Source organism: Coenobita brevimanus, chromosome 82, assembly GCF_032717465.1.
Source record: "Coenobita brevimanus isolate Jiangsu-jjx chromosome 82, ASM3271746v2, whole genome shotgun sequence".
Classification (NCBI taxonomy): Eukaryota; Metazoa; Arthropoda; class Malacostraca; order Decapoda; family Coenobitidae; genus Coenobita; species Coenobita brevimanus.
The window spans coordinates 20,053,357-20,079,549 of NC_137035.1; the positions used below are offsets into that span (position 1 = coordinate 20,053,357).

Here is a 26,193-nt window from a genome sequence, read left to right on the forward strand (position 1 = left end):
CTCTCCATTACCCACACCGACTCTCCCTGTCATCCACAATTCCAGCATTTCTTTCCCGGCATTCTCCCTCAATCCAACCCCTTGTCATCTTCATCAGAAAGTACCAGCAGTAGTGGCTAAGTCTGGTCTGAGCTAGTTATGAACTAGTCTGAGTGTTGCTAATTAGTTCATTCATTCATTCATTGCCAGATCCCATGTATCCCAAACGGGGTGGCCAAGGGCTTAGAGTTAATTGTTTTACAGAGAGGGACACTAATCCTCCACCAACCCCACTTAACACGTAGGGAGAACGAGCCAACAGCACCTGGTGTTCCCAGGCGGTCACCCATCCAAGTACTAACCAGACCCAACGTTGCTTACTTTATCATTAACTCAGAGAGAGTGTCACCTAGGAAGGCAGATAATATCAGACTAACCTAGTGGCCTGAGATACCAGTGTACTATATAGTCATAAGCTACTCTATTTTTAAACTTTTCACAAACTCAAATTAATCAGTTCTGTTTAGAATAAGCACCACAGAACTGTGTTAATTATTATTAAAAAATGTCATTACTTCTCAAGAGCAATGCCACAGGTGTCAACATACGTACCGGTACCTAAGACTCAATGACACAACCCTCAACTTAACAAGCTAAGAAAGATTTAACTCACTCTATATCCTGATTAGGATATCAAATTAGGAAGGATTTCTAGCTTTGATGAGATTCATTAAGGCTGTAAGTAACCCTTCCAGTTTGGAGAGTCTCTCCTAAGCTTATTAACATTATCTGAAGTTGAAAAGACTAAAATAAAAAATATATCATTGGACTGATGAGGTTAGTCACACATAACTGTCAAATCATGAAAAGTGTACTTGCAAGCAGGAAAGATGTCCTTATGGCAAGGTATCCCTCTATCTCTTGTCCTCCTCTGGCCTCTGTCCTCGTGTGAAAGTTAGGAATACCTGGAGGCAAAATAAAGTAAAAATGTAACAGATGGATTTTCTGGCTAGAGTATTCCCAGTAATTATCACAAGTGGCTGATATGCAATAAGTACAAGAAAAATTAATACAATATGAAATGACAACGTAGTTATTAAGCTTGCAGCCAAAACAACAATATTATGGTATCAACTACCTCCTGTTACTGCCACTAAGAAGATGGAAACAAAACCTCTGATTAGTGATAACTCAGATCAATCCTCTGTATCAGCATTTTGTGGTGTAGTGATGGGGTGGTTGGGGTTTATTGATCACATAATGCCACTCAGGGATGTGTCAGGCTGCTCACTCTCAACTTAAATGTCAGGACCAACCAGCCTAGCCCCAGGCTCCTACATTCCTCTTGGGGCAAAACAAGATTAGATGATAATGATTATGTGAATGATATCAACAAAACAACCATTATAATTTTATTCCTTAGTATCCATACCCTTTCTAGAGTTGTCTGAGTAACTGCATAGTCTTCAATGGGAAGTATGTGCCGTGACCGTTCCAGGGTGCCAAACACACTTGCCCAAGTCACACCCTCGGCTCCCACAAAGTACTCCAACCGACCCCACTGTACCTCTCGCACATGGTGGCCTAAGAGCGAAGCACAAAAAGGTGAGTAAATATTAATATGCAGGAATATCTTTGGATACATGAAAGACTGACTACCTTGTGTTAAAAATACACAACCCACAATTCTCTTGATACAGTTTTAAATTATCATTAATCTGAACTGACAGTTAGCAGTAAGGTAGTATGCAGTATTTCATTTAAACCAAACTTTTTCCTCTGGAATCTTCCATGTTATAATAACACATTTTCACCACTAATTTATTATGATTTACATCAAGTGTAACATACAGGATGAGCTGCTTCAACAATGTCCAGTATATTTTGTATGAAACTGGAATCCACTGGCAACAGGAGAGCATAACTGGAATATCTAATATTCTGATGTTTGGCAGAAGCAGTTGCCATATGCTTAACTTATCAACACTGGCACACAGCATACTGATGCATCCTTCACAAACATCAGCAAGCACCAATTAATGTGTCACCATATCTAGAAGGAAATTCAAATTTTGGTAGTAAATTTTGTGTGTGTGGCACCTGAGCTGGATCTGGAGTACTCAAGAATCCATGGACTCCTCTCCATTTTTAATATGCACTGAGTTACCTTGATATCACACCAATCATAGCCATACACAGAATTAATCCCACTCCGTCTTCTCATCTAGTCAGCATCTTTTTATTTATTTTTGCTGCTCTCAAAGAACATCATTCAACTTAAGAAGCATCTGCCAGCACCTGAATTTCTCCTCCAAATGAATAAAATCATTTTGAGATAATGAGAACGAACTACAGACTGCATCACCATATTCAAGGCGTTAATCACATCACACTCTGCTTAGCATGTCTAAAGCAGGGCAATTTCATCATCTGATTTTTTTTTTTTTTTTTTAAAGCTTACTTCTGATTTCTCCCCATATTTTCCATTACACAGTACCAGATATGCTGCATAAATAACAGATACTGTCTCCCCCTCTGAAATGGGTTAAACACTTCTAATATAATTTTCATCTGTGTACACATGCATTTAAATCTATTTCTTCTCCATATCTGCCCTGTCATGCAGTTAATGCCCAGAGAAATTAACTAACAAAGTCTGAGAGTCAATACATCCTTCTGATGCTCTAATATTCCTGTTTACATAGAGGAAAAGGAGAGATTTAATTTACTTTATATCATCTGATCCTTTGTGATCCTTCCTCATCCCCTATCACATTTTTCTCCTTCCCTCATATCCTTTCTAGACTCCTACTTCTTATCTACCATAATTCATCGGCCTTTTCATAACCATGCCTCCTTTTCTCCTCATCTTTGCCATCCACAAATCCCGTCTCTCCTACATCTTACCTGGGTATGTCTCGTTCATGAAGTTCTGTATCTTCTTCATCTCTGGAGGCATATTACTGGCTAGTTGCTCCACACTCCTGTCTTCTTCCTCTTCAGTCTGGGACATTCGCACCCTGACAGGGCAAAGGGTGTCTTACTGCGGTGCATTTATGTCAGTGTCAGCTGCACTATTAGCAGGTGACCCAGCTGCTGGGACATGAAGCTCTTATAACTCTGCAAAGTTCTGTTTCATTCACATTTTCCCACAGCACTACTCAATTCTCATCATTTTTGTAACTCCTCACTTATTCAACTTTCATCACTTGCCAATTACATCATACTACTACCAATGTACCGTATTACAATAAAAACAACAACTACAACTATTACCACTACTACTATAGCTGTACTACTGTGGCCACTGCCACCACCACCGCCACTACCATTGTCTCTCCCTCCTCCTCCTCCTCCTGCGATGGGTAATGACAAAGAGCTAATGCAGATAAAGGGCAAAGTGTCGGCTACTGCAAGAGAAGATGGCTCAAAATGTGATATGCTGGTGAATGGTGCTGTGACTGAAAACTGGGGGAAGTCAGACTGACTCAATCAAATGGAAGCAAATGGCGTGGATGGATGATGTCTACAGGATAGAGCAAAGAATTCTGATGGCTTGAATGGTTAATGAATGAATTTATTTCTCATGTCTTGATACTCTGTTGATAGTGGTTTACTTACTTTTTTTGTTTTCCTTTTCAAATTTCTAGATCCTACCCATCCCATGGTTTATGACACTGATGATGTACTAATGGTGCCATATGGAAGAGCAGTGAAGTTCATTAAAGCAAACTTAACTGATCTTCCAAAGACCTGCCAACATGTAAAATCAACCCTGCTAATACCAATACACCAAGCCTCTACGAGACTGCCTTAGCATGTATCTGATGTGCATGAGGGGTGTTAATGTCAAAGTGGTGGTATGTGGAGGTGTATGGTATGTTGGAGGACTGATGGGCCTTGGAAAACATACTATTAAGCCTAAGCCCACAGTCGCATGGAAAAAAAAAAAAGGTCACCAACTACCTTCTGAGAACTGTGTGTCCTCTCTCACCTGATAATGATGGAGTAGCCCTGACTAAACTTGCTCTTGAGATGCTGTGGGGAGCCAAGGCAGCAGAAACGACCATTCACCATGATGGCCAGGCGTGTGCATAAGGCTTCACACTCCTCCATGCTGAATGGAGAATAAGTTACAGAATAACAATTACATACAGACTTACTCCAGAATATCTATAGGCAAAATTTATTTTATTATGGTGCTTAATGTCATCAACTTACTTGGTAGAAAAAAATTAAAGTTTATTTTGCTGATGGCTCATACCTTCCTACCCTTGTCTGGCCTATCTTACCCTTCCACCAGCCTTACCTGTGAGACGTGAGAATTATGCTGCGTCCAGCATCCCTGGCGGAAGTGAGGACTTCCCAAAGGAGGCGGCGTGCTACAGGGTCCATTCCAGAAGATGGTTCATCCAGCAACACCAGAGGAGGGTCACCCACCAGTGCCACACCGGTGCTTAGTTTGCGTTTGTTGCCACCACTGCATGGGAAGGCAGCACATTCAGTAGACTGGCTGGATGGGATTATAGCTGAGTATTTACAGCACAAAGTCATTTAAGGCAATACAGTAAGATTTACATCAGTATATATACTGGTAAACCTTACATCCCTCTCAAATATAAAATACCATGTATTCAGTGTTCAGTATGATGTACACTACCCACAGCCCAGCTTTAAGAAACTGTGAATCACTGAAACTATTTTTCTTTACTTGGTATATAAAAAATTTAATTACTTTCTTGTTTTCAGATGCATACGTACATCATATCTATAACCATTAATGACATCAACAGTTAGCCAGTGCAAAAATTAGACATCACAGGTGTCATCTGGCATTACCATCAAAGGAACAAGTGTTAAAATGGATTACTGTGTTCTTGTGTAGACTAACTGTGTTCAATTGAAGCCACTTCAAATTCAGAAACTTCAACTGCATCTCCCACAAAAAGCAGTGCACAAATACCCCACTTATTACTCTCTATCTTCAGAACCCCTTTCCAACAAACTGTCCTTGTTTTCCCCCCTCATTACTCCATTCAGATGTAGACCTACACTGAACAGTCACGGTGACATGCCACACAACCATATTAATCTCCTTAGTTTCACTGGGCCCTGGGTAGGCACTTGGTTTCTGCATCTTTATCTGGTTTTCACTTTGATGATTTATTATTTTAGTGTTCTTGCTACCTCTGGTCAGCTATATTTAACAAGAAAGATTTTGTATGTGAAGAGTTAATGATGGCTACATGCAATCCCACCAGTTCAAACAAACTCTCCCAAACAGAATACTGTAACTTCAAGTGACAACAAGAATAAACAAACCAATGCATCAATGGGTTGAAGGAGTGAAAAGGTAGTGGGATTCCTGGTCCTGCAGCCTCTTCCATTAACTTCATAACACACAGGGAATACATGGGTAGTTATTTTTTACTATATCTATATGACAATTTTTAACTGTTCAGTATGATTATCTACTTACAACTTACAACTTCCATTCCCAAAGATACATCATCTTCACTGAAACAACTAGAATATGATACTTTTCAATGATTCCCTCACCTATAATTTCCAAAGAGATTGTCAAGGTGCTGGGTGATCAGAAGTTCTTCTGCTAGGCCAGCTATCATGGAGTTTATCATGCGCTCCGGGACACCCCTAAGCCGGGCAAACATGCGCAGAACTTCTCGTCCAGTCATGTGGTCATGTAATGCATCAAACTGTGGACAGTAGCCTACTTGCTGTTGCACCTGTAATGAAGATAGAATGTCTAGTTAAAATAAACTGAGACATTTAGTAAATGACAATTATAAAATAATTTAAATGACTGCAACATGTGTGAAAACTGAATAATTTAAATGACTGCAACATGTGTGAAAACTGAATAATTTAAATGACTGCAACATATGTCAAAACTGAAAACAGTCATGGACATTAGAGTAAAACTGCAGAGGACTGTGTGGCAAAAGCTGGATACCTCTGACACACAAAAATCTAGGCAAAAGTGTGCCTGGAAGATGATGCAAGAATTAAGACCATCTCCATGTCCAGATGGTCTAATCCACTGTGGTGTCCTTAGTTTATGGATGCTAAATATACTCATGAATGCAGTAACAATCAGCCTAATACACAGTAATTCACTCAGATGAATAAATCACCTGGTCTTAGCTGCAACAGAGTACAAGCAGCACCATAACTAGGAAAGGGTTAATCATTATTTACTTTCTTTAGCTGGGTCCTGACACTGGCCCCATTGACATAGGCATCTCCTGAGGTCACTTGAAGGTCACCCGTCAGCATCTTAAACGTTGTGGTTTTTCCTGCCCCGTTGATCCCAAGCAATCCAAAGCATTCCCCTAGAGGTACCCCAAGGTTCAAGTGGTCCACAGCAGTCAGACCACCTTCATAGGTCTTGCACAAATCCCTGTGGTAGGAAAAATATGGTATATCCTTGTTATAAAAGGCTATATATCATGTTTTTTGTTATGAGAGAGAGGGTGTGAGCTGGAGGAAAGGCAGCAAAATGGCAGGGGACAGGGTGACATGGAGGCAATTTGTTTGTGGCCACCCCTTATGGGATTAAGGTGTCTGGCAATAGATAGACTGATAATTTTTTAATATTGAGTTTGTAGTAAACAACAGAAATTTCCAATGAAGTTCTGATGTTACTTATGAAGTTGGTATGCCAGTTTCCTCACAGTTTATATAGCAACTGTATGGAAGAAGTTATATCTTTTAACACATCTCTGATTTACAATGAGGACTGCCTGAGGGAAGATGTAGCTCAAGCTGGCTGATAGAACCTGGGTTAATGTGAGACTGAAGAGTTCAATGCACTTTCTTAATAGACATCTTACAATTCTAAAACATACATAATCATGGTAACGAATTTAAACAAATTAAATGTAGTTTACCTTAAAAGCATCAACTCTGTAGAGAAAACAATGATACAAACCAACATTACAGAACCATCTAGTTCCCGATATGTCACAAGCAATTCTATTTGGAAAAACTCATGATTCAACTTTGTATCAACCTGGCAGTCTAACCTGAATATAAGTTTGTCAGTTTCCTGCAAGACGTCTGGTGGAGTGTTGTGTATCCTCATTCGTTCAGCTGCTACATCTTCATCCTCGCCCTGACTACCTTCTGCAAAAACTAAAAGTGAAAAATGATCATGGTTAGAATAAAAGTACAAGTATAGAAAAATTTAAACATACGAAAAAAATTCTGTAGTTATCAAAAGTGCCTTAAAGTTGGGATACAGTATTCATCTACTGTACACTGCAATTAATTTGACTTTTCAGCCAGTTTTAAAAATAGCAGCTGCAATCAGAGAAATAACTAATCTATCTATTTATCTATAGCCAGATGCCAAAATCCCATAAAGGGTGGCTGTTTGAATTTGAGTTAGTCATTTTATGGGGAGGGGTACTAACCCTCCACCAACCCACTTGTTGACATGAAGGGAACACATATATGTTGGTTATATGGTTTCCACCAAGAACTGTAAATGGTTTCCTGGCTTACAGGAAACCATTAGGCTTGTCACTCAATGTAAAGCCACTTGAAAAGGACAGAAGAGTATTAAAAAGTGACAGGAAAGATGGAAGAAACAGGAAGAGAGGAGGGCAGACACTGAAAGACAATGACAAAAGTGAAGGAAGAAGTAGGCGGCACTACATCACGTGAGTGAATGATGGTCGCCACCACCTACCACCTAATTAATTACTGGCATGAAATTAAACTTAGCTGAAGATGTAATAAGAAACAAACAAAGCTTCCAGTATAGGTTATTTAGTCACCTGCACTTTAGCTCCTTCATTGCCGTGATGTCTTATTTTAGAATATTCATGCTGTGTCAGGTGAATTTTTACAGCAGAGGAAATCTCTCACCTAAGGAGCTGATGAAAGTTACAACTAACCCCTCAAGTTCAGAAAGTCTATTCTGGGCTGAATAAAAATGCCTTGATAGAACTAAGAATAATATGATAACTCCATCACTCTAATGAACAGGATAAGCAGACTGAGCACTATTGTGGGTTGGTTTTCCTCAATGGGAACTTGGCTGCTTTCATACGTTAAATAATATGCTATGGCTGCAAGAACCTTGATGATCTGTTGTTATAAGGCAGGAATGAGTCTTCTTGGTTACTAGTTAAATCTTCCCTCTAATCACACTACACTAGGCTATTAACTAAGCTGAAAAAAGTTGGGGGTTTCTGTCAGATTAAACACACTATAGTATCAGCATGGTAATTAAATAGGCTTGCTTGCATCACCTACCATTCCCCGGTGCAATTCTTTTCCAGAGGCGCGTAATGATGTACCTAACGCGTCGCAGGACCCGAAGCTCTATCAAGGCCAGGATGATGTAACAAGCCACCCCTTCCACTCCCATAAACACAAGCATGCGTCCCACTCCAAGCTTCTGCCAGCCAAGGTAATCTTCTGTCCACATCACACACCCAAAGCTCCCACACTGGTCTGCTTCTATGGTGTGGATACATGAGGAAAGAGCAAATAGGTTTTAAGAAATTGTAAAGTATTTTTATATTTATTTGACTGAGTTCTACCATTTGAAAAAAAAAAAAAAAACTATTAGTGAAAGATTAGGAGTGACTGAGATTAGCATAAAGGTACAATGGAACTTCACTTCTAAACAGTACCAAGTTACCTTTCTGTTACATGTATTTTAGATCTGACAAACCCATCCAGGGATTTAAATGGTGAGAGAAGATAAAGTATGGAAGTGGGAGATCTATCAACAGTATGCTCTGTGAAATGGGCCAGACAATCATGCAAGCCCTAGGGATTCTGGCTTCTTCTCACACACCTGACCATCTGCATAAATTCTTTCCATATAGATGCACTTCACAGAAAATTGGTAGGCAGTAATTACACTGACCGTTACCCATTAACCCCTTCGGTACCGGATATCTGCTCTGGTCACATTTACTGTACCTTAGACATTCCTCATTTTCTACTGGGGCCACACAGTACAATACTGTGTGTGTGTGTGTGTTTCTTATTACAGCTACATAAGGAAAAGCTGGGAGTGGAGCCGATGTCATGAGGTGCTTAGCTGCAGTGCTCAGCTGTGTATCTTAGGCCTATGACCCAATGGCAGGTTATTCACTCACTACCCTGGCATACAAGGTCACATACCACCTCCCTCAGGTGATACCATAACTGTTCTAATATGGTAGAGTGCTTAACACTCTATGGGTACAGTATTGCTGTTGACTCTGAGACATGGCAACATATCTGGGGAAGCAGCCACCTGCCAATGGCTGCTATATCATATATAACTTGGACATTAAGTAGTCTGATGACCATGAGTGGGCAGAGCTAATACTTGAGCTGGTGCGCAATTCTGGCTTCCCCCACATCAACAAGTAACCTCCTATCCTCCCAATATTCTTTAGTATGTCTACCGTACAGTTACAAATGGAAGTACCAAACAGGAACCCACCTCTGCAGCATGGGTTGGGAGCAATGCCAAGGGAGCAGATCACCGATACTGCTGCACGGCTGCAGATCTCGGTGGAGCGGTAGTTGCTGTACACATCAGTAATTGCAGCTGCCATGGCATATGAAGGAAACAGTAGGAAGATCCAGTCCAGGAGGTCTGCCACATGCTTCAATTCCAGGTCAGGAATACGCAGGATGGTGACTGTGATGACAGTAGCCATACCTGTGGCAGGGAAATAATACTCATAATCACCATCATCATCATCATCATCACCACTACCATCATCATCACCATTATCCAATATCAATTCCAAATGTTTATAAAGGGTGTGGAGTTCCAAGTCAAGGCTCTTTGATGGATGGACTCTCACCACCTTTACTTTTACACAAAATCAAAACCAGACTTTTTCCACTATACTGTACTGGTATAATCATCCACAGAAATCATGGAGTTCATCCAGACCCACACATCCACCCTCAGGCCCACACTAACCCATACTCCTACTCACACTGTTATCAGGGCAATGCAACAGTTTTCTTCTGTACAGAATTAACTTTCTTAAAAGGACTGGGTTCACAGAAAGCTGGGTTCAATGACAAAACTTCTGTGAATGAATGTACAACTTTACTTATTCAAGGTTTCTGGCAGATGTCTTACCCACCTGTGATAATGTTAATTAGGATCATCTTTGTGAAGCCACCTGAAGGCACAGAGAACGCGAAGGAGAAGAGGTACATCAGCGGGAGGGACACCCACGCATAGAGCACAAAGATCAACATTATGCGACCCAGTTGTTCTCCCTCACTCAGACCTTTCATGCCAAATATCTGTAAACGTAAAGGTGAATGTAAAGCTGGAGGCTTGGGCTGAAGCAATCTACTGGACAAGGGTTACAAGAGGTGTTCCTACTGGTTCAAAGCTCAGGCCTATAGTGTTCTAAATTTATATAACTGATATCACAGAGGGAGTAAACAGCTATATAAACTTATCCGTGGATGTTACGTGTACTTACAGAGAGACAGAGGAGACAGAGACTGCACGGCAAGAGAAAGAGCACATAATCCCAAACAGCTGAGGCAGTCCAGTACGTCCAAAAGCTGACACCAGACACAAACTGCAAGTGCTTTGCCTTTGCTGTATAAAAACACACTCCATTAATACACTATTTTGTTGTACAGCGTGATCTCTCCAGTAATATTTTTGGCAATAATGGTAAGTTAGAATAGATACTGCATATTCAATTTAATGACCTCATACATAATCATTTTATATAACAAAACGTATACAATATAGTCAGCATAAAAAAAAAAAAAAAAAAAAAACTCCATATAACTCACTGCTACGCTCCTGGATGATGAAGATCACAAAGGAGGCTGCAAGGAAAGACATGCCAAATGCCAAGTTGAAGCCAATTTGGAATCCCAGATTCTGTCGTTGATCTTGTGTCAACTGTGAATAAAGAGGGGAAAGAATAACTGGATAATGAAAAATCTGCAAAGAATGAGAAGAAAAAGCATGAAACTTATTTATCTTTGGCACAGATGTCATGAAAGTGCACAAGGATGAGTTACAATGCCGAGTGACAGCCACAGTCAAGCATACTGAGCAGAGAAGGGATTAGTCTGACTGCTTTTAACCCCTTCAGTGTGGGCAATCTTGACTATGCTGGATCAACATATTTGATGGCAAGAGAATAAAATACTGAAGAGGCACAATAGAAAAGATGTTCTCTGACTGAAAGGGTTACAAAATGTAGTTTCTTACCACTATATTACCTTACAACATTCTACTGTGAAGTATACAGCATTACATGGCTTGATCCATGGGTGCTGTATTTCCATGTAAAACTGACTCTCTGCACATGGGTATAGAGAGCAGGAGATGTTACAGAGCCTAAAACTGTGGATGCAACCGTTAATAATTTATGGGATGAACAGGCTGTAGTGAGCAGCCTTGCTAGATTTCCCTCCTTGATCAATTTCTATCTACCTAACACCAATTTAAAGTCCTCTACCAATGGTTTTATACAGAATAAATAGCGAAGTTAAGCAACGTTGGGTCTGGTTAGTACTTGGATGGGTGACCACCTGGGAACACCAGATGCTGTTGGCATGACGTTCTCCCTACGTGTCAAGTGGGGTTGGTGGAGGATTAGTGCCCCTCCCTGTAAAACAATTAACTCTAAGCCTTGGCCACCCCGATTGGGATACATGGCGTCTGGCAATGAATGAAAAAAAAATAGTTGTTATGGTTTTGTTGTGGCCTCAAGCATATATGGATGTGAACCTAGTGGATAACAGACTGAATGCATTTCTCATGCAGTCCACCATCCTTCTTTCATGTGTTAGGTGGGAGCTGTGGGATGTTTGTATAACTGGGCCAAGGAATATTCTGATTTGCTGATTATACCAGACTAAATGTACCAACTCCCTCAGCAAGTCAGAGACCTTGAGTCAACAAAAACAAACTATGATTTTCTCTTTCCCAAGGCACTTGTCTTCTGACTGTCTGACAATAAAGACTGCATATGTGGTATCTTTTCTAAGCATGCACCCTAAATGCATCTCACTGATGATTATCTATGTCTAATCACTCCTGTAATGACTCTTCTCATAATTTTCATAATCTGGCTATCAGTTTCTGATTTCTATACTAATCCCATTCCAGAGCCCCTTACTCATGCCCAAACCACTATTTTTTTTCTTTTTTGTTACTGCCACAATGCTAAAATATTCTCTTAATCTATCAACTGCAGCAAGAGCCTGTCATATGTTAAATGTTACAGTATTCTGAAACACATCCTTGACATATAAGGACTTTCTGTACTTCCATTTATCTACAGCTAGATGCCTCAATCCCACAGGGGGTGGCCATAAACAAACTGCCTCCATGTTGCCCTATTCCTTGCCATTACATTGTCCTCTTCCCAAATCACACTCCCCTCTCTCATATACCTCTCCACTCCATCCCGCCATCTCATTCTCAGTTTCCCCCTCCCTCTTCCCCCCTCCACCTCACTCACATACACTCTCCTAGTGTGTCTCACACTTTCCATCCTCTACACATAGCCAAACCACCTTAATGTATTTCTCCTGAACCTTTCTATTACATCCACATCCACACCACAACGCTCCTTCACTTCCTCATTTGTTAGTCTGTCTCTCCATGTAACTCCATATGCTCCTCTAAAACAGCTCATTTCCACTGGTCTCACTCTTGACTTGTGTCCTTTCAACAAGGTCTAAGCTCCCTGTACTTAGTGAATTAATGCTTACATTCATACAGAAGTATTACGAGAAATAATTGGCATGGGCATTCTGAAACCTTCATGAACCCACACAACACAGTGAAGATAAAGCATCCTTCTCCTCAGTTCTGACTGTGTTCAGTTGAAATCCATCATTTTGTTACACTTGTGCATAGTGGGAAGATGAATATTGTCTCCTAAAAAGCTGCCTTCATGACCTAACAGGGAAAAATAGGCTTTTGGCCGGACAACAAGTTATACATTTATGACTACCCATGCAATGTTAACATCTTTAACTCATTCAGTCTAATGACACATTTTTATTTTCATCTCGTTCCCTCTAAATAACTGTATTTAGCTCATGAAAGAATTTCTGAACTGGAGGACATAAGTATAACCTTCACTAATCCCTACTGGATATCCTCTCTAAGATGAATATACTGTAATCATCTGGTGGTGGCCAGAATTAAATACAAAATTACATCATAGTGATGGGTCAAGGCTTGATGCTGACCTTCTCTATGTCAGTCCTAGGTAGGGGATGGTTTGAGGTAGAAACAGTGATGTTGGGGTTGCCTGTGGCCACGCGCACAATAGCATTATCAGCAACAGCCAAGGCAAGTGGTGGAGTGTGGAATGGCTGGTTGTTGAAGTATACCAGAACATCAGCTCTGCCTCCCCTCACTATTGCCTGGCCTTTAAGCTTGAGTGCCACCATCCAGTGCTGGTTGAAGGATGGCAGGTCTCGGCTGGTCTGTTGGGTTAGTATAAAATGGTTCTTTAGTCACAGTGAAGTACAGTACGAACAAATGTCATGGGCTGTACTGAAGTACTTAAACTTTTTCTCAAGTGCAAGAATCTCCATTCACAACATACCATTATTCAGCTCACCTTCTCCCTCAGTAACCATCATTTTACTGTTATCTACATTTACTTTTAAATCAAGCCACCCACAGGCATTCACCCAACTCTCAAAAAGCTCCTTTTTATTGATATCATGCAACACTGTATCACATGCAAAGATGAGGCTCCACCCAACGATTTTAACCTTTCACTACACATATAATGAATAGCAATGGAGCTGTCATAAACTCCTGTCTCCTTCCAATAGTCCTGTAGAACCACTCACTTCAGATATCCAACTTTTCTTGGGGAATCAAAGGAAAAGTATAACATGATGAAGATGAGAAGAAAGTATAAAAAAAACGAAAAGGGCAGAAAGAACAATATACCTCATCCTAATACACTTGTAAAAACACACACACACACACACACACACACACACACACACACACACACACACAAACACACATAGAACCACACACACACACACACACACACACTACAGAGGCTAAAGGACATCCAGCCAGGCCACAATGTGAAGCTGAACAACCTGGTAGAACAAAGACCAATGACAGCAAGAGAACACCTCAATGATGCAGTCAAACAAAGCAATGCAAATGAGTCTGGGCAGGCAGGGAGATAACACCAAGAGAATGAAGACAAATGATGCATGGACTGCACAAGGGAATCACATTTATGAGAATACAATAATCAGTGGGAAGATTCAGTCCATGACTCCTTTAACTGCCAGACATATACGGTAAACCAGTGTCAATGTGATTTTCTTTTTGACTGGAGCTGTTATGAGATAATGTAGCTTATTCCAGGCAGTAAATCCTGAAAAGCCATAAAAATCATAATTTTTGCAATCAGTGTCATCTTTACTTAAAAAAGGGTACAATCACATGCATAATATACAAAGAAAGTTTAGACTGTGACTCTTGAGATGATCAGGTTTTTTCGTTTCGTTTCGTTTCTGAAGACTCCAACATGCTTGCACGTGTCGACCTTGGTCACCTAATGGCAGCTCTCCATGCTGCTTGATTTCTGGGAGTTTCCCTGTTTAGTCCCTTATCCCTGGGGTCACACTCAATGACCTCATCCCAGGTCTTTTTCGGTCTACCTCTTGCTAACCTACCCCTAACATTAACACTTCTCACTTTCTGTACCCAATTATCAACCCCATCCTCTCCACAAGCCCAAATCATCTCAATTGTTCTATAATTTAAAATATCATTAATGCCATATTCTGGTCTGCTAAATTTAAATGTTATGGACTACAGAAGCCTAAGCTCAAGTCCAAAAGCCTCAAAGGGAATAATATGAGACTGCATATAACTTTTCATGTTATAACACAACAGAATCAGAGAGGCAGGAAGGGATTAATCTTGGTGGAAAATCTTGAGCTATGTTAGCAGAGATGATATGAAATGTACTGGAAGTGGAGCTGGAGCTAGCTCGGTGGCAAAGGTAAAGAGAGGTTGGAAGAAGCTCAGGGAGCTGTTGCCCCTCCTGACTTTGGGAGGACTCTCCTTATGTCCTAAGGCGTCCTTATCACGTGTTAGGAGTGTAATGCCATACAGCAGTGAGCCTGGGCCATACAGGAAGAGGATATTCGTAGGCTCAAACAAACAGAGATGATTATGATTAGATGGATGTGTAGTGCATCCTTGAATGACAGGCCTAGAAGGATTTGGACTGCAAGCGAAGAGTTGAGAGGAAGGATGGGACTTGAATGTATTAGTGATGTGATGAGAAAGGATACACTGAGATGGTTTGGGTATCTGGTGAGGACAGATGATGCCAACTGGGTACGGAGGGTGAGAGGTATGAATGCTTAGAGTGGAGGTGTGAGGAGCAGACTGAAAAAGACTTGGGATGAAGTCATACAGTGTGACCTCATGGAAAAGGGACTAATTTTTTAGGCTAATAGAAATCGAGCAACATAGGGAACTGCCACTAGGTGATCAAGGCCGATGCATGCAAGCACATTGGAGTCTTTGTAAACAAAACGAAATGAAATGAAACAATTACACTCCTTTGAGGTAAACCTACTTCATCCACAATAAAGGTGGTAAGGTTAGTGTCCATGTCAACTTCTTTCATTCTGTCACGATGTGTGAAACTGGTTTCCAGCGCTGCTTTGAGTTCCTCTGTATGATTATTTGGCTCAACAACCTGAACTGCTGTTACTGTGCCATCAAAATTCTGTGAAAGAGATCACACAATCAAAGTAAAAATCTTCACTTAACTTAAAAAGTCAACAGTAGCCTACAATTTACTGCAGTACATGTAAAGCTTAGGGGGAGGAAACTAATACTCAGAGATAGAAGGTAATCTATGCCCATCATCATCATCATCACCTCTGTAAATGCCACACATATCTCTTTCCTTGAAGGATCAATAGAAAAAGTAAGTGTAACCAGTAAAATGTTCTGAAATAATAAGAAACATGAATTACAGGTAGACTTTTGAAGGAATATTTCCTCTGAAGGGTAGAATAATGCATCCACAACTGCATGACTTACGTTAAGAGTGATGTGGAGCTGAGGTGGGGCATCATTGACCCCTGGCAGTGTCTGAACCACAATCAAAGCCAAGATCAGGAACGCCACAGGGATCATATTCTGCAAGAAAGAAAAGATACCTTATGTTAGGCAAGAACAAGTGCTGTCATGGTCATACGTTCATCAATATTTCCTTGCTGTTTATGGTGATGGAAGGTGTTACACGAAATATTTCTCTGTGATAATATAAGTAATACAATGTGAGAGTAAGAGAGGGAAGGATATTCTGATGGTTCAGGAGGATTTAGAAATACTCAAAGCAGGACGCAATGCTAGCAGGGGACTGCCGATGAATTTTTGCTTGTAACTGCACTGTACCTCAGTGTTCTGGCTGAACATACCCTCACGTGGCACCGACCAATGTTGTAATCTAAAATATAAAGCACATTGCGTGTATATATATATATATATATATATATATATATATATGTTTATCATGATGCAGGACCATGGAAGTTTTACTTAAAAAAAAAAAAGAACCAGGGTAATTTCCACTCAGACCATATTTAAGAAGCATGGGGTCCCCAGCGGGTATCCCCGCCAGTAAAACTATAAATGGATATCTCAAAAGTATAAAGCTGCATGGACCTGAAGCTAAATACATCATGAAAGTTTGGCCTAGTGGTTATTTTCATTCACCTATCAAATCTTCAATCAATTTGACCACAGTACAAATTCTGGGTCAGTAGCAGAAGCTGAGCAGATGAATAATTTAAGGTAGATATATATATATATATATATATATATATATATATATATATATATATCTATCCTAGACAGTGTACTAACTGGGAAGCCTTTGGTGTGCAAAAATTTAAATTTGTGTAATCTAAAAATTCCCTCCACCTGACTCATATACTCTCTCCTCGCTCTCCATCCTCTCCACACAGCCAAACCACCTCAATGTATTTCTCCTAATGCTTTATATCACATCCACATCCACATCACAATGCTCCTTCACTTCCTCAGTCTTGTTTCTCCAGGTAACTCCACATGCTTCTCTCAAATAACTAATTTCCACTGCTCTCACTCTTGACTTCTGTCCTTCCAACAACGTCCAAGCTTCACTTCCATACGTTACAGTTGGTATCACAATACTGTCATCAAGTGACTTTTTTTACTTCCTTGCTCACGTCCCTGTTTCTTATCACTGCTTTCAAAGAACCAGCAACCTTTCTTCCTTGTTGTACCCTTTCAAGCACTTAACACTCCAAACTTCCATCCTTACTCATCACACTACCCAAGTACTTAGTGCACATACATTTTCCATTTCCTCATCATCCAACCTCACTGTACTGTACATTCTCTCGAAGACCATACCTTTACTCTTCCCTACATTCACCTTAATAATAATAATAATAATAATAATAGGATATCTGACTACTTCAGTTTAGAGGTGTTGTTTGTATTTTATTATTTGCTGCTATTATATGATTTTATTAAACTTACAAAGACATATCCAGCAGTGATGAGATTAATGAGGGCTGTGCCTAACCCTCAGGTGTTAAGAGTCTCTCCTTAGGTAAATACAATTGTCAGAGATAACAAGAATAAAATGAAAGATACAGCAAGCATTGGCTTTCAGGGTATAAGAACTGAAGTTAATATATTATCTGTATACTACACTGCTATTGCTTTGCAGGCAATTTAATAATTCAATAAAGTATCAGACAAGGATAATAATTAAGTAAAGCAATGAATTACTGTATAATAAAAATTCGAATACATTACAGAGGTTAAAATCTAACCTGTGCCAGCGTAAGAAAGAGGTTCCTGAAGGTGTAGAGCATCTTTTTGACCAGCATGGCTTGGAACTGCTGCATGAGCAGGAAACAACCAGAATTTTTCTGTAGCGGGGTGCGTCGTGGGTGGGACAACTGTAAGGTGTTGTTGGCAGCTCTTTTGGCTGTGGACAGGCAGAGAAATTTAATGTAGCAATTTACTGATATGTGAAAGGGTGGGGGGGAGGGGGCATTCTACTGCTCACATGTCTAATAATTATCAAGGGACTGAATGTTTGAAAGGATGTGAATTCAACCCCGGGCTGAAGCAGGGAAGAGGTTGATGGTTTTGAACTTCATTACAAAACAGACTGTATTGCCCTGGCAAAAGATTCACCAACATATAAAGACACCCCTACCAGTCATAAATGAGACAGTCCTAGAATGAATTCACTATGGACAGTGGGTATCTGTGCCAAAGTGGTTGACATGTAAAGGAATGTAACACCCTGGAGAATGTTGGAACTTAGCAAACAGACTTTCAAGAGGTCTGCTATATTAGAGAGAGAGAGAGAGAGAGAGAGAGAGAGAGAGAGAGAGAGAGAGAGAGAGAGAGAGAGAGAGAGAGAGAGAGAAAGAGAGAGAGAGAGAGAGAGAGAGAGAGAAGGAAAATGTATACAGTGTGATACGTCCCACTGTTTAAGGGTTAATACACTGCTGACTTGCATATTAGCAAATTCTTACTGGACTGTCTGGAGTTTCTTCAGTTCAGTGGTGTTACTCAGATAAACTACACCGGCAATAACACAAAAAATGTACAAATTTATTCTGGTAGGGCGATGTCATGATTCCAAAGGATTAATCTGGCAGACTTTTGCAAGTTCTCCTGCTATCAGGTTTTTCCTACTTTCTGGACTCTATCCCATCCCATCCTTAGGTGGGATAAGAGGTCTAGATGATGCTGCTGCTGCTGATGATGATGATGGTGACAAACTTAAAAAATTCTGGACTAATGATGTCAAGATACTTTGTCTATCTATTGCCAGACGCCTCAATCCCGTTTGGGGTGGCCACAAACAAATCGCCTCCAAATCGCCCTGTCCCCTGCCATTTCACTGCCCTGCTCCCAACTCACACCCCCTTCTCTCATATACCTCTCCAACCCATCCCTCCATCTCATCCTCGGCCTCCCCCTCCCTCTTCCCCCCTCCACCTCACTCACATATACTCTCTTCGTCAGTCTTTCACCCTCCATCCTCTCCACATGGCCAAACCACCTCAGTGTGTTCCTCATAATGCTTCCTATCACATCCACATCCACACCACAACACTCCTTTATATCCTCATTCGTCAGCCTGTCTCTCCATGTGACTCCACAGGCTCCTCTTAAATAACTCATTTCCACTGCTCTCACTCTTGACTTGTGTCCTTCCAACAACGTCCAAGCTTCACTTCCATACGTTACAGTTGGTATCACAATACTGTCATCAAGTGACTTTTTCACTTCCATGCTCACTTCCCTGTTTCTTATCACTGCTTTCAAAGAACCAGCAACCTTTCTTCCCTGCTGTACCCTTTCAAGCACTTCACTCTCCAAACCTCCATCCTTACTCATCACACTACCCAAGTACTTAAACGTACTCACATTTTCCAATTCCTCACCATCCAACCTCGCTGCACATTCACCAACTTCACCTCTCTCAAAGACCATCACTTTACTCTTCTCTACATTCACCTTTAGATTCCATTTCTTACACACTCTCCCAAACTCATCCACCAAGCCTTGCAGCTCCCCTTTGTCTTCACTCAACAACACAGTATCATCTGCAAACAACAGTACAGGGAGTTTCCAAACACTACCCTCTCTCACCAGGGCCACTCCCCTTGACTTCAGCTATATCTAAAGTTATTAGATATGTAATACTTTCAAAGACAAATGAATCAGTACCATTCAGTGTTGTGTTATGCCTTACAAAATGTAGTGGTCGGAACGTTTAGGGGTAAGTGACCAGCCACCATCCCTGGTGGTATTACATCATATACAAAGCATCCAGCCATGTTTTAAGTTACACTGACATATTTAATAAATTTATTTTAACACTAAATCACTGGCTTGGAACATTACTGTACTAAAAACTCAGTTAATTAAAACTTCTTACAATTAACTTCTACCTGACATTGCACATGATAATCCATTAACGTATAAATATCTCTAATTTCTGAATACGTCCTTAATTAAATACAGTTTAATAACAATGACAGAACTCACCGTAGACTCCAGCCCTGAGGATATGGGTTAAGTTAGGTGAGTGAGGCATCATGCAATTCATGCAAAACCGTCAAGAAGCAATACCACTCAGTCTGGGAAATGTAGAGTTGTACATGCTCAGCCGTGCATTAGTATTAGGGTGTGCTGGGGACAAATTTGGAAGAAATTCTAAACAAATACTAGACAGTACCTGACTTTTGATTCAAGCTAACGACAGTAATTTCTGAATTTTAAACTAATTAATGTCAAGAATGAATCACATGAATCTAGGGCAAATGAAGAAAATGTACATTTCTAGGAAGTATATTCAATGATATGCTTTATCTAGCTGTATCAATCAAATATGGAATACTTCATAATTATTACAGCAATCACATTTTACAGGTAGGCTGACTCAAAATAGACTGCTTTTCTACCTAAAAATCTATTATTGTACAAAGACTGCCTGATGCATGTAGTAGCTGCTTTGTAATGATTACAGTCAACAGCACATGATTATATTTAAAAAAACAGGAGTGCTTAATAGAGATCAACAGCAATTATGCTTGGCAGGTGAAATAAGCCTCACTGCATGAAATGAAATAAGGGTGAGAATGCTTGACATAAGAAAGCAGTAAAGCAATGCTTATCACCTATGCACAAATTTTAATGTTCCATAGCAATACAATCCAAATGCCTGCTAGTGTGCATTATTAAGAAAGTAGTTACTGTGCTTTATTACAATCGTTACCGTATATTATCAAGTTACAGTATATATGGATATTTCATTTTTATGTAACAATACTGAATAATCCATAAACTGTGACATTAAGTGTTCAACCCTTCCTGTGGTGTGCAAAAAACACTGGTTTATCAACTTTATCTTAAATCTGTTTTATTGTTTTGATGTGGAACGAAACATGTTAGTACTGTATATGTACGCTTACTATGAGGTTCATATCTTTCATAGTTTAGCTGTAACTGAATCATGATCCTGGATTTGTACAGTATTGTGAGTTGAAAAAATATAATTTTTATTTTCATCACAAACAGTTTTTAGCGCAATTTTATAAAAATATATTTTTTAAGTATGGATCTGCCTATCTTTAGGTCAATACCTGCAACAGCATGATCTGTGTGAATGATAAAAGCTTGGAGTTTTGTGGAACAATAACAGACAAATGAGAAATCCATCACTTTAGGTCCAGGGATTTTGTATGACAAGTATGTCACAACAAGACATGCCTGATATAGACTGGCAACATTTTGAACTGTATAACTGTGGAACAATTAAAGGTAGTCTCCTTTTCCAAAGAGTATGTAGCAGTTACCCATCACACTTTCTGGAAGGTATGTCACAGTCTATGGGTTGAACTTCCTTCCAAAAACCCATGAAAAAGAAGGGGAAAGGTCAGGGAGGTTGAAAAGCAAGATATACAAGGTTGAGGCAAACACAGGTAGGGTTTTGTGACTGTTTACCATTCTCTAGGGCAAGTGTGATGCGCTGTGAGGCTGTAGTGAACCAGGTAGATCCACGTGTGCCTGTCAGGTATGGATGCTTGTATCAAGGCTGTCTGAAAACTTTACATTCTAACTCTAAAAAAAAAAAAGCACAGCTTTCATATACTATACAAACTGGAAAAAAAAATGTACTGGCAATAAATAAACAACCATATGAAATTATACAAAAATGTACTTAAATAAAAGGAAGTGCTGAAATGTTCACATTTATGGCATACGTAACTCAAGAAGTGGTAAAAATATCAGCAGTGCGCCAATACGATACTATATATTTAATATAAATAACTATATAACATAAACTGGTCCTAATAACTGTGTTTTAAATAAAATACATAATGGATATAATCAGTTTTCAAATAAGTTTTGTTAGTAAGGACAGACAACATCTTGTGTACACTTGTAATAAAGAAATTACGCTGTAACATGTCATGCTGTTGTAAAGCAGACTTGCTATTTATAAGAAATTTAAAAAATGTAAGCTAGTTTCTCCATTTAAAATAAAACAATCAAAAACATAAACAATATTAGTAATGTACTGTACCTAGCACTGAAACTAAAATAAATGTCTGAACACATTAATAAACTGCAATAAATATCATTTGTTATTGTACTCAAATTTGAGAGTCTGGTCACATACAAACATAGCATGCAAACACAAAATATAGTAATATTAAAGTTATGTAAATTAACAAAACATTCAGACGATACACAACTGTACAAAAACGATATGCAAGCAATGAAAATTGTGTCCTTCCACAGTGTGAATATCTTGAAAATGCAGTATGAATTGCCAGTAAGACCCAGATACATGAAAATGCCTTACCCTGGTCTTGTGAAGTCTCCACCATCTCTATCTCTTCTAAGGTGTCAGTGTGCTCCATACCCAACAGGAGCCCATTTTCCACACCTACTGTGTTTGTTACCTGACCATTGACTTGAATCATACGTCCATTCTTTTGTCCTGGCACGGCTCCATTCACTCGGCTTTTGCCCCCAACTGGGACAACTTTATGAAGGTGCTCAAGTATCTCTGGGTCAATGGCTTCTCCAACCCTGAAGAAGAATGATAAATGTAAAAGAATGCAGATAAGGAATAGCAGGTAACCCTTTAATTGCTCTGGGTGCCTGGTGAAGCTTGACTATTGTGATAGTGTTACAGAACTCTTTGTACAGTTTTACCATTATCAGCTGTCCCTTTTTCCTTGCTTCCGCTCTAGTAATGTCAATGCTCGTTTAGCTGCTTTTGAACAAGATTCAAAGGACTCACACTTGTCAGGAAGGGAAAGGGAGGCAGGTGGAGGAGTGCTGATAGGAGAGAAGGTTAAGACTCAAGAATGTAAGGGCAGGAGGATATTTCTAGCAAGGAGCTGGGAAAGGTTATAATTCAACCTCTAATCCTATTTTGCCTTCATCTGTACGTCATAATTAAACATAAATAAGAAAGGGTGAATGACTTAATACCCACAGAAAACAGCATTCATCATTTAAGAATTTATTCTTGCATGCTGCAGTTACTAGCCCTGGTACTGAGGCCTCAAATAAAAATTGACAAACACTGTTAGTGAAAATCACATACACTCAACAACAACTATTGACAGCTTAAAACTTATTTATGTGACTGGGAACATGTCACTAGGCAAGGAGATAAAAGAAAAGAGTATTACTACAAAAGCCATGACCATCTTATGTGTTTATGCAACAGCCACTTCAGGCATTTCATATTTTCATCATTAGCACTAGCAGCCAACCCCACACATCATTCAAAACATGTTGAGCTTGAAGCTAAGCTTTTCATAATCCAGAACAGCAGAACTGTAAGATGTCAACCTATGTCTCTGTAAAACTGCCATTACAGTAAACTCCCAATTATCCAATGTAGTTCAGCCAAGCCCTATGTCAAAGTAAAGTGCCAGATGTTGCGTAGTATCCCCCACTGGTTCAATATACGGCGTCGAGCCTGATGCTGCATTATTATCCGCCTTGAGCCTCTATCCTGAAAACTTTCCCATGAGTAAAAGATAAAAATAAAGCTTAAAATACAATAGAGTAATGATACTATAGAGTAATACAGCACTACAATAAAGTAATAGCACAATACAGTAACAGCACTGGTTGGCTACTGCTTACTAGCTGGTTGACACACCTCAATGCCAGATATTGCATAGAACCACTGGTTACGTCCAATTCTGGTGCTGGATATTCCATAATTTTGCCAGATACTACTTTATTAGAGCTGAGCCAGCAGCACCAGAGAATGCGTTGGGCCAGATACTACGACAACAGATAATTGAGAGATTACTGTATAAAAATGATCTCCATTCATGTAGTTACTCTCTCTCTCTTTTTTTTTTTAACTACCGACAGACATTTGGTGCACTGCTACAGTAGTTAGAATGCTCCAGCCACAGTAACAGACCTTACATGGGTTCAATTCCCAATAGGTGACTGAAAGCTTTTCAAAAATGTTACGCCACCAATGGAAGATGACTGGTTGTCTACTTGTAAGTGTAGTGGATTATGGCAGCCTAGCCTGGGGCTCCTAAACCCTTATATCTTAACATGGGTAATAAGGGACTGGCTGTTCCCAGGCTACCACCACATGATTTGTATTACGTCTGGAAGATTTATCTCATACTGAAAAGGTTAAAACTAAGCAACTTACCTATTTCTGTATGTTGACATGTTCACTGCAGGTTACTCCTCTGGCTATTACTATCAAAACACTGAGAACAATATCATTTCAATTATTCATGTCACAAGTTTAACTGCTGGCATATCATACCTTAAAAACACTTCATCCATTGTAGTTTGTGAAGCCCCATAGCTAGATATAGAAAGTTTCTCTTTGCCTTCCTCCAGCTCGGTAAACAGTTGTTCAAAGCGTCCAACATCTGCATTGGGCAGGACGTATGTCAGTTCTGCCCCAACATTTTGATCCAACTCTGCATCAGGAATATGTGAACGCACAACGTCGCTTATTGCACCAACATCGCATCCTTTCTCTTTCACAATTATTAAACGGTATCCAGCACCTGAAGGGATGAGAAAGAACATTGAGGTAAAGTAAGGTGCCACTCAAAAGATAAATAGAATACAAACAGGATGGCAGAGTTTTACCTAATTAGCATAAATATACTGACACATGACACTGGTTATCTCTTTCCTAACCTGGCTGTAGATGGGCTGGCTCTACTTTACACATATTCTAACAATGACAGAACACCATCAAACAACATGAGAAAAGTATTGCCTGTGGGACGGAGCCAAGAGTAATGAAAAGAGTCAAAGGATGTGTGACCCTTTGTACTGGGTACAGTGTTAAACCATTCAATCTGCTTACATATTTTTTATTTATTCTTGCAACTACCAAATGATTTTATTTAGTATAGTAGGTTTTTTGAACTAGATTAGTTAGATATAGCCCTGATTAATCACCTCATTACTAAAGGGCTTTCTAATGTTGGCTGATACTGTCTGAAAGTACAGTAGCCAGAATAATCTATGAATAAAATGATATCCTTGGATTTAGGGGCCCATTATATCCCTCTCACTTATATTTTCATTACTTTTATCTCTCTGCATAGATCACATTGAGGATTTTAAGACAGAATGATAATGATATAAATGATAAAGCAACAAAGAACTGTGTTCAAGACAATAAAATACACAGTATTCTTTCCCATACAGAGTAGGTAATGAAAGGACAAAATGAAAGTGAAACTGGTGAAGAATGGTGATGGATGGCATATATAAAATCTGAAAATCTGATGCATGCAGAAGATACTAAGCAGCCAGATAAAAGTGATCAAGATATTTGTTCATTCATTCTGACTTCTGTGAATAATTGTGAGCCATGAGCTTTGATCTGACAGAAATTTGAAGTACTAACTGTACAATCATCCTCAAATGTTGTGTCATCAACCCCCACTCCACCGCCACCCTCGAACATATCCCTCCTCACCCTCTGGTCTTCACTAACTCAATGCCCTACACTGGGTTAATCACGCCCAACTGACACTCACCATATTTGCGTTTGAGGAAAAGCGACGAACCACAACACTGCACCACCCCATTGGCCATAATTGCTATGCGATCTCCCAGCAGGTCAGCCTCCTCCATGAAGTGTGTTGTCAGTAGGATGGTGCGCCCTGATCGCTCATGCTGCAGCAGGTCCCATATCAGTCGTCGTGCTCCGGGATCCATGCCAGATGTGGGCTCATCCAAGAACACTACCCGACTTCCCCCACACAGGGCAACACCAACAGACAGTTTACGCTTCATGCCGCCAGACAGTGTTTTGGCCTGGGGGGAGTGGGGAATCATTGATTACATATCACACAATTTGAAAAGAATATATGATGAGTTGCCATTTTACTAGCAGGGATTTTCCACTGAGGGGGAAAAAAAGAATCACCTCGCATTGGACAGAATAAAAAATCTAAGTGCGATACTACCAATGAAAGGTTCCACCTGCAAATTACAACATACATTCCAAACCACCAATACCTACTCAGCAGCCAGGATGTGAAGGTTCTCTCCAAGACTGCAAAGAATGACCATGGCCAACTCTGCATCATGGATGTGAAGCTTTTCAC

At 39.9% G+C, this 26,193-nt stretch overlaps 1 protein-coding gene across 1 annotated transcript in view; it reads right to left on the reverse strand.

The window, feature by feature from the left end:
• Positions 1-776: 776 nt before the first annotated feature.
• The window catches only part of Abca3 (ATP binding cassette subfamily A member 3), a 45,178-nt gene continuing 19,761 nt past the window's right edge, over positions 777-26,193 (reverse strand). Inside the window, exons 16-36 of the mRNA XM_080279968.1 lie at positions 25,621-25,900; positions 24,381-24,630; positions 22,422-22,651; positions 21,557-21,619; positions 17,857-18,014; positions 16,070-16,168; positions 15,597-15,749; positions 13,213-13,452; positions 10,789-10,900; positions 10,464-10,585; positions 10,113-10,278; positions 9,452-9,673; positions 8,263-8,469; positions 7,026-7,125; positions 6,199-6,400; positions 5,539-5,726; positions 4,289-4,459; positions 3,974-4,096; positions 2,887-2,999; positions 1,412-1,563; positions 777-944 (exon numbers count right to left, since the gene is read on the reverse strand). Of these exons, the coding sequence (XP_080136094.1) occupies positions 894-944; positions 1,412-1,563; positions 2,887-2,999; positions 3,974-4,096; positions 4,289-4,459; positions 5,539-5,726; positions 6,199-6,400; positions 7,026-7,125; positions 8,263-8,469; positions 9,452-9,673; positions 10,113-10,278; positions 10,464-10,585; positions 10,789-10,900; positions 13,213-13,452; positions 15,597-15,749; positions 16,070-16,168; positions 17,857-18,014; positions 21,557-21,619; positions 22,422-22,651; positions 24,381-24,630; positions 25,621-25,900 (3,402 nt within the window). The 3' untranslated portion in view covers positions 777-893. The remainder of the gene's footprint in view (positions 945-1,411; positions 1,564-2,886; positions 3,000-3,973; positions 4,097-4,288; positions 4,460-5,538; positions 5,727-6,198; positions 6,401-7,025; positions 7,126-8,262; positions 8,470-9,451; positions 9,674-10,112; positions 10,279-10,463; positions 10,586-10,788; positions 10,901-13,212; positions 13,453-15,596; positions 15,750-16,069; positions 16,169-17,856; positions 18,015-21,556; positions 21,620-22,421; positions 22,652-24,380; positions 24,631-25,620; positions 25,901-26,193) is intronic.